This window comes from Poecilia mexicana, unplaced genomic scaffold, assembly GCF_051168715.1.
Source record: "Poecilia mexicana isolate PSO_F unplaced genomic scaffold, ASM5116871v1 scaffold_17, whole genome shotgun sequence".
NCBI lineage: Eukaryota > Metazoa > Chordata > Actinopteri > Cyprinodontiformes > Poeciliidae > Poecilia > Poecilia mexicana.
Genome location: NW_028263386.1, coordinates 8,573,782 through 8,582,530, shown reverse-complemented (window position 1 = coordinate 8,582,530; position 8,749 = coordinate 8,573,782). Strand labels below are relative to the sequence as shown.

Below are 8,749 nucleotides of genomic sequence, written 5' to 3'. Positions count from 1 at the left end.
TTTCTGTAGTGTAGTGGTTATCACTTTTGCTTTACATGCAACAGGTCTCTGGTTCAAAACCAGACAGAAACAGATTTTGTATGTTCTATTCATCATAGGTGTTTACTAAAGGTCAACAAGGGTTCTGTGGCGTCATGGTCTGTACTCTGAATCCAGGCATCTGAGTGCAAACCTCAGTTGAAATTTTCATGCGTTGCATCTAACATCATCAACTTTGGAACCTCAAACTGAACCAAACCAGAGAAGTTCAGTTCCTGTAGTGTAGTGGTTATCACGTTTGCTTTACACGCAAAAGGTCTCTGGTTCAAAACCAGATAGAAACGGTTTTTGTCGGTTATGCATCTCTTGGGGTGCAGTGAGACAACAAGAGTCTTTCTCTTTCATGATGGTTCATTTGCCAATCGACTTCAATGTCGGCTTCTTTGAAATCGAAGCTACTTTACTTTAATTACCAATTGGCAGTTCAGTGGCGTAATGCACAGGTGTCAAACTCAAGGCCTGCAGGCCACATGTGGCCCCCAGCATTTTATAGGCCGATGATTGACTTAAAATAGGTTTTGAGCACAAATTGACTACAAACTACATTTCAACCAAAGGTTTGTAATGCGCTTCCTAACCAGACGCTCCAAAGCGTCCGGTCCATAACTCTTCAACTCGCTGTCAGCTCCCGGTCAGAAAGACGCATTTAGTTCAGAGACCATGAGATGATATTCAGAAAGGATTTTTAAATTAATTGATTTCAGTTGCCTCTGCGACTAAATCTATGCGTAAAGTCTATAATGTCTGCCCATGTGACTTGTTTTTATTATTTGTTTGCTTACCTTTAAACAACTGATTTAAATATTGTAATTTTTAAACTGAGCAGTAATTTTACATCCATGGAAACTCAAATGTAATATTTAAACTTCAATACATAAAATCAGTTATTTAACAATATGAGGTGTTTAATTTATTTTTAACATTGTATTTTATACATTTATGCTAGGGGTGCCCAAGTCTAGTTTTCCAGAGCTCCCATCTGCAGCTTTAGATGCGTTCCTTCTCTAACACACCTGGACCATTGACTCATTATAAGCCTCTACAGAACTGAATGAGGGAAGTCAACCTTTTGTCTGGGGTGTTTTATCAGGGATGCACTCCTGATCTGTACCGTCAATGTGGCCCGTTGAGGGGGGCCAATATGCTGAAGTGGCCCTCGGTGAAATTGAGTTTGACACCCCCTGTTCTAGCACCTGTAAGGTTAAAAAAAACTGGACCTTTTCAACAGAACTAAAGCAAGAGCTGAGAACTTTTATACGAGAACATCGTCGATGAAACTCCGTCTCCCTACTCTAAAAGTTCTGTACAGTGCTTTTAATTTTGTGCATGCAAACATTGTGCAACCGTATGTAACTTCTTCCTCAACTCGATGCCAGCATTTGCAAAGAAACTTTCTAGACAAACAAACTGACAAGCAAACAAATAAATAAATAAACTTTCATTCCCAGGCAGCGCACGCTCTTTGAGACCAGCTCGAACAGAAAAGAAAGTCTTTCTAACAACTGCAGCTCTCCATATGGAACCAGGCTGTCTTTATTTCTTGTCTTTCAGCAGGCGCTGAACCAAGGGGAAAAGTTTTTCCTGGTGACAGGGTCATGGACGAGTTCTTGATGAGTGAGAAATGAGAGCTGTGAGGACCTGCAGCCGCTTAGCTCCAGTTCTTCAGCGGGCGATGTAGATAAACATCCTGCTACTGGTGACCTAAATAGAAGCTTTGGTTTCCTCCAATCCTCTGATTTTAAACAGCTGGTGGAGGGGCTTTTGAAGGAGCGCTTCTGTCTCTATTTTAAGTGTGAAAACAATTAATATTCAAATTCTTGGCGATAAGTACAAAAATTTGATACGCTGGCACTTCTTACACGTGCCTTACAACGGTACTATTTACGGTGCTAAATGCTGGGAGAGGTTTCGCTTCTGTCCCAGGAGAGTTCTCGGTTCTGCTGCAGGCCATCTTCACCTCGGCTGAATATTGATATTGATTTGCAAATGAGCTGAGTGCTCCAGTCATGTTGCTGAGCCTCCTCTTTCCCAGACACTGAATACCCCTGAATGTCTTCTGTTACGTAACTTTTGTGCTGGTGCCACCAGCGCTGACGGCGGCAGAACACAAGGACTGCCTGTGTCTAAAAGTGTCCTCCTGATACCCCCTCCTGGGTCTCAGATGTGAAAAGAGGAAGGACAAGGAACTGCTGTGACACGGAACAGTGGGGAATGCAAGAGGTAAACAGAATTTGGTCTCTTTTTGTGGGGGGATGAGGGAACTCTGAATGTAGCCCCTTGAAAGAAGCCTCTTGCTGCATCTGCAAAACCAGAACAAATTTATCAAGCAAAAGAAATATTTTCAGCGCTGGCTCAAGCATTCTTTTTAAGAAAAAAAATATAAAAGCGTTTAAGTAACAGCGCACATGTTTCATCATATGTTAATGGTGATAAATTCATAAATTCCCCTTTCCTTTTTCACATCTTGTGACAGCATAACGAGAAACTTCGTTGTATTTTGTCGGGGTTTAAAAGAACAACACAAAAGAGTGTTCAACTCTGAAAGTGTAAGGATGTATGGGTTTGGATTTATTTTCAAACTAAAAGTGTGAGAAGTGCCGTATGGATGCTCGGTCAGCTCCCAAGAGATTTAGATCCAGAAATGAATGGAGGACATCTGCAAACACAGGGTCAGAGAGGGTTGGACAGCCTATTTCCCCTAATAAGAAAAACCATCATCTTAAACCTGCTTTCTGTATTTATCCAGGGTGTTTTAATGCATGACATTAAAATCCGTTTGATGATGTGAGATATTAAGGTGTGACCACAAAGCAAACACAAAAGAAATTTGTGAAAGTGGGAAATGGGTTTTATAGCAACGCATGAATAATTCGTCTACCACTTTTGCAGCTGGTAAAATGCAGTGTTGTTGCAGGTCAACGCTTGCAGCCAAAAGGGAAAAATGAATCTTAAAAATATTACTATTTGCACTATAAAAGACGAAGACCTTCAAAATGCTGCAGCAGCTTGTCCACTTATTGATGTTTTTTGTGCAGTCGATTGTCAACAAAGATACTGACTTCCAAATATGGCTAAAAGTTAAGCAATTAACCACAGTTTGGGTTTTTTTTCTAATTTAACGTCTGACCTGACAATTACCCCTAAGACATCCCTTAAAAATCACACAAATATGGATGTTGAGCATTTATTTATTTTTTTAAATAAAATGACAAACACATATTTATTACTTGTGTTATCTTTTGTAGATTTATGTTCATGACCAGCACTTGGGTTAACGCTTCCAAAAAAAAAATGTCACGTTTTCTTAAAAAATAACATCCATCCCTTTGTAAGTGGTTTTTATACAGTGGATTAATCCATGACAAACAGAATTTCCTAATCTCCAGAGTCTCATTCACAAAAAGGCTACTGCTTTCTATCAGAGACAGTGACGTTTAATGAGAGGCACTTACATTAAACTCTAGCACAATTAGGCGTTCCATGACAACCTCAGGAGTAAAATTAATCCCTTGAATAAAATTGGTCTCAGTTCTCAATATGTCACCCCGTGGGACGCAACGTCATTTCTATTCATTGACCCTCCATGAATTAGAGCTCATTTCCGGAGAGCACGGCTTTGTGGCGGCTCCCGCAGCAGGATGCATGGCTTTCATCTGCAGGAGCTCGGGAAAAAAAAAAAAAAATTCCCTTATTCTCGTTTGATTCGAGGATTAGATCTGATTACAGATTTGAGCTGGACAACCTCTGCAACGGCCACACAATATTCTTTCCTCCTCTTGTTAAATTTACATAAAACTGATGGGATTTCAATCCAGGATTCCTTCATAAGCACAACAGGGATGTGTTACAGAGGAGCCTGCTTATTATCAGCATCTGGTGCTTCAGAGGAATAGTCAATGATCAAAATTGATAGCTTTTAAACATCTTTTAAAATGACATTCAGTATTTGTAATTTGCCTGCATTTATCAGTGGACAATAAACAATTTTCTTCTTCACATTTTGTATCAAATGTTATGTTTCTGCCTAATAAAATTACTACTTTTCAACAAGACAAAAAACATGTTTTTTTTTCTTTTGCGCTTTGGTGGAAGTGTATTTTGTGGGCGTGTATGTAAACAAATTCTGACAGCAGCTCTCAGGCAACGAGAGCCATGTGTCCCACAAGCAAAAAAAAAAAAAAAAAAAAAAAAATAGTTTGAACACAACCAATTTCCTTAGTCACTCTTAGCCCACGTCTACTGAAGGACTGGTCAGCAGCAGTAGAAAACAAGTAATACATCATTTTTTTTGTTTGTTTTGCATAATCATGAAAATATCTGTTTTATAGAAAATTAAATACACTTACAGTATTTTACAACTTTTTTCGGATACATGTGAGCTCAAGCAATACTACAAAGCTTCTGAAAATGAAAAGATACTAGACTGGAAATTGTAGGGAGGGATTGGTAGTAATACATGTGCAGCTTTAGGCAAAACAACAGACACCCTGCAGCAGCAAAGTAAAATCACTAGGGCCACTAAAGCACAGGAAGGACTGGGGGCCTGATGGTGCTGGGCGGGGAGGCGGCCATGGTAGAAATGGAAGTATGAAAATGGGAGGCAGTGAGGCAAGATGTCGTAAAGTGATAGTTTAGATTTTTTATTTTTGGTGAGTCAGTGTGAAGACATTACCAGTAAAAGCTTCCATTCTTGCAGGAAACAGATTGTCATGTCACCATAATTTTTGTCAGAAAAGTGAGGAACTACTTAGAACAATGAAAGGCTAACAGCTAGTTAGCAGGGTCATCCATTTTAGCTTTTTAAAAAAATATAATTTAAAACATCTCCTGTTAATATTATTTGTAATTCTGGAATAAAACTGTGACTCAAACTGGTATCATGCGTGAATAATTGTATCAAACAAACAGAATGTCTGTTTGAAGGTTTTAATATCTTCAATACCTGATTTCAGATGTTTAGTATCATTAGCAGGACAGTGTCTGTGGTACTACCTAAAATAAAGTGGCTGCCTGCAATTTCAGATTGCCTGATCATCATCACCTCACCAGTCTGGTTAAAAGGGTTAACCCTTTTACACCTAAGTTTCAAGTGTCTGCCTATATATTTCTTTCTTATTTTAATTGTAAGTAGTTCTTTAAATGTCCTGTGAGATATTTACCCATTTATCCATAACAACTGGAACTTTCAATATCCAGCAAGTTATTTTCGCAATTTACCGTCTATTAAACGAGTGCCCCCCGGATTCATTTCACTTTCTGCAGCTGCAGCTGTGAAATTACCATAATAACCCGATATAGGCTGAAAGTGCAACGTCTCACCTTTCAGAAACCGTTGGAATTTTTCAGATAGCGCCAGGTGTGGCGGAATTACGGTACTGAAAATTTGGCCGTGTAGTCGGCGACACATTCCGGTTTAGAAAGGTTAAACTAGACAAGAGTTTGAGTAATAATTTTGATTTCCTGTCAGGCTGTCACTCGCCGCCTTAGTTTTCTGTCTGGTTAGCTTTTAGCCTTATTCATTACTTGCCATCCAACTTGTTTAACTGTGACATCAGAGTTCTGCAGATAAGGATACTATTACTTAACTACTTCAAAAATACCCAAACTATCTTTTTAAGAGATCTTGCTTCACTATATTTTCTCATTATACTTTAGATGATAACTAGGAATCTTGTGTCTTGTTTTTGTACAGTTTGTCACCAGAAACGGACTTGCGTCGTCTGAGCAGAGAATCTTCAGTCTCTCTAAGATGGGATACTAGAGAAAGACATTATCACAAAGCAAGAGCACCTACAGTCTTTTCATGTGAGGTTACAAAACAGTGTCTTTTTTTCACTGCGGTTTCCAGAAATCTTTTCGTCATTAAACCTGCTGCACTACTTTCTTCTTCGCCCACCAACTTGGTCTTGGCCATACAAAAAGAAGTTGCTTATACTGAGCACATTGTCCACACATTCTTTGTTTTTGTTTTGTTTGTTTTTTTTTCGTGTTCATAAGGATGAGAGTTCCTTCTCAGCATTTGTGGTCTTAGGGTTTTATTTGGAGGATTTTGGTTCAAGCCTCTCAGCAAAGAGAAACAACTGAAAGCAGGATCATTACAAGGGGAAAGAACAGCCGATGCTTTATGGGGTGATGATGGAGTGCTGCCCGTCCAGATAGCTGGTCATCACACTCTCCGGGACCCTGGCATCTAGCTCTCTCACACAGGACACCCGTGAAGCCCGGGGCACAGTGACACCGCTGGTGGTGGTGGCACGTGCCGCCGTTCTGACAGCGCAGCATCGCGTTGTCGCACACCCGAGCTGGAGAGACAAAGCAGAAAGGGCAGGAGAGGTAGACAGGAAGGCGTGATTAATAGATCACTCAGTGAAAGGGGCAGAACAGAACATCAACAAGCAGGTTCATAGGGCACAAGCTGCCTCTTCCTGTCCTGTCTGCACAACTCGGGAGTCCTTACTGAGTTGCAGGCAAGTCAGGAAGGGCCAAATCAAGGACAGCAAACAGTCTTGAAAAAGACAGAACAATCTTTTGTTTCCCTATGGGAAAATATTTGCACTAAACAGTTGTTGTTCGTAGAAGAATGTTAGCGGTAAACATCTTTCAAAGAAAGCATCACTGCATAGTGCAGCAAATACTTTCCTAGAAATTAACAGGTACTTTCCAAGAACTTTTCTGGAACTTTGCAGATACTTTGGTAGACCTTTTTGTGAAACCCACAGCGTAGTTTTCAAAAATCACCGCATGATGCCAGGAACTTACCAGGTACTTACCTGGAACTCACTGCACACCTTTCAGGAAGTAACCTGGAAATACTGTGCAATTTCCAAGGAAGTCTCCTATAAGTCTATAAGAAAGTTCCAGCAAAAGACTTAGTAGGTTCCTGTAAAGTTCACGAGTAGTACCTGATATATTTCAAAAATGTTCCAGGAAAGATCCAGGGCTGCACCTGGCTAACTTCAGAAGAGTTCAAATACGGTAGTTGATAAGCTCCAGTCTGTGCCTGGAACATTCGTGGAAAGTACCTGATGGTTGTTGTAAAGGACCCACAAGAAATCAACTGGTGAGTTTGGGGAAAATTTCTAGGCAAGCAGATATGAAGTTTCAAGAAAACTCTAGAAAGCCGTGAAAGGCTTTCTACAGTGGACTACATCTGTATGTGTAGCACTCCATAATATGGAGGTAAGGACCAGTGAATCAAAGGAAGTAGGGCAGGTTCATGTATCTACTATACTTTACAACGTCTAAAACAACAATATTGTGAATACTGAATTTAAGTCACAGCACTTCCTGGTCTATACATTTTTTGTTAAATGCTCAGTTTCTCCTAGCAATCTTGAATGGATCATTCCAAACCAACAGCCTGTCTGTGGCTTTGTGTTGGCTTTGAATTGTTAAAAATCACTTCTACTTTTGAGTTATGTGAAATGACGTCTACAAAGTGAATTGATTTTTTCCTACTGTTGGCAGAACATTATAAAGACGGTTTTCTGTATGTATGGGATAACCACTAACAGAATACTACAGCCTTTCCAGCTGGTGTTATTTTCATATTTGTAGTCAAGCTTTCAACAAAAAATACCACATTGTTAAAAAAAGGTTCCATTCCCAGTAATGGATTGCCTTAGTGCCCATCAAATCTTTATTTATTTGAATATAGAGCGAAGGGGATTACGTAAGATGATGCTCACGTTTTTCTTTTTTTAGATAAAACCTCACAACTCAATTATCTCAGGAAGCCTTTCCACTGGCAGAGGTGAAATCCGGGAAGAGGTAATGTTTGCACAAAGATTTCAGTGTAATTGGATATCTCCTCCTGCATAAATAGTAATCACATTTTTGGTTTTCAGTAGTGCAGCTCATGCATCAAAAAAAAAAGAACAAACAATCATTTTTCATGCCAAAACTGATTAAAAAGGCATTGGGGTTGCATCTAACTCAAAATCATTTACTAAGACACTGCTTGTGTTGTTTGCATGAATGGAAATTCCACCTGTGGATCCAGGTTTCTATCTTCAGTATGACATTTTGTTGTGTGCGATGATGGATGATTTTTCTGTTTTTATGTGTATTGAAATTTTATTTATAAAGGAACTGCATAGGCAAATATTGCACTATTTCCAGTCTGTCTTACTTAAAATGCACAAAAGTGACAGATTCTTTTCAGCATAATCCACAAACAGTGGTGCAAAATAATGTGGTTGCCAAGACAGACTAAACCAGACACCGAGACAGACACTTTGGACAGATTTAAACTATTTAATACCAAACTGTAAATGCTAAATAAGATGATAAAACATGTTGTTTAAATAATATAATTCAGCCTATGGGTGAGTGATGCTCTGTGTGTCCTGTGGCTGTGCCTCAGGACAGTGGTGTCCCTCAAAGCTGCCTAAAAATAGCTTTTGTCGTACAAGTCCATGTCAGCCATTTGGCTGGTTCTGTGTTAGAGGATGTAGGGAAATGAAAAAAAAAAAAAAAAGAGTGTCACTCAGAACATGATGTACATATCAAGAATTAAAATGTAAAAAAAAAATATACCGTATTTTCCGCACTATAAGGCGCACCTAAAAACCTTCAATTTCCTCAAAAGCCGACAGTGCGCCTTATAATCCGGTGCGCCTTATATATGGACCAATATTGAGCCACAACAGGTCCAGCAACGGACCTTACCACAGGGGCCGCGTTTCATTGGCTAATGCCCATTTTAGGT

General features: G+C 39.5%; 1 protein-coding gene across 1 annotated transcript in view; it reads right to left on the bottom strand.

Annotated features, from left to right (window-relative positions):
• Positions 1-6,057: 6,057 nt before the first annotated feature.
• Positions 6,058-8,749, bottom strand: part of LOC106907133 (netrin-G1) — a 65,555-nt gene continuing 62,863 nt past the window's right edge. The window contains exon 8 of the mRNA XM_014972687.2: positions 6,058-6,341. Within this exon, the coding sequence (XP_014828173.1) occupies positions 6,103-6,341 (239 nt within the window). The 3' untranslated portion in view covers positions 6,058-6,102. The remainder of the gene's footprint in view (positions 6,342-8,749) is intronic.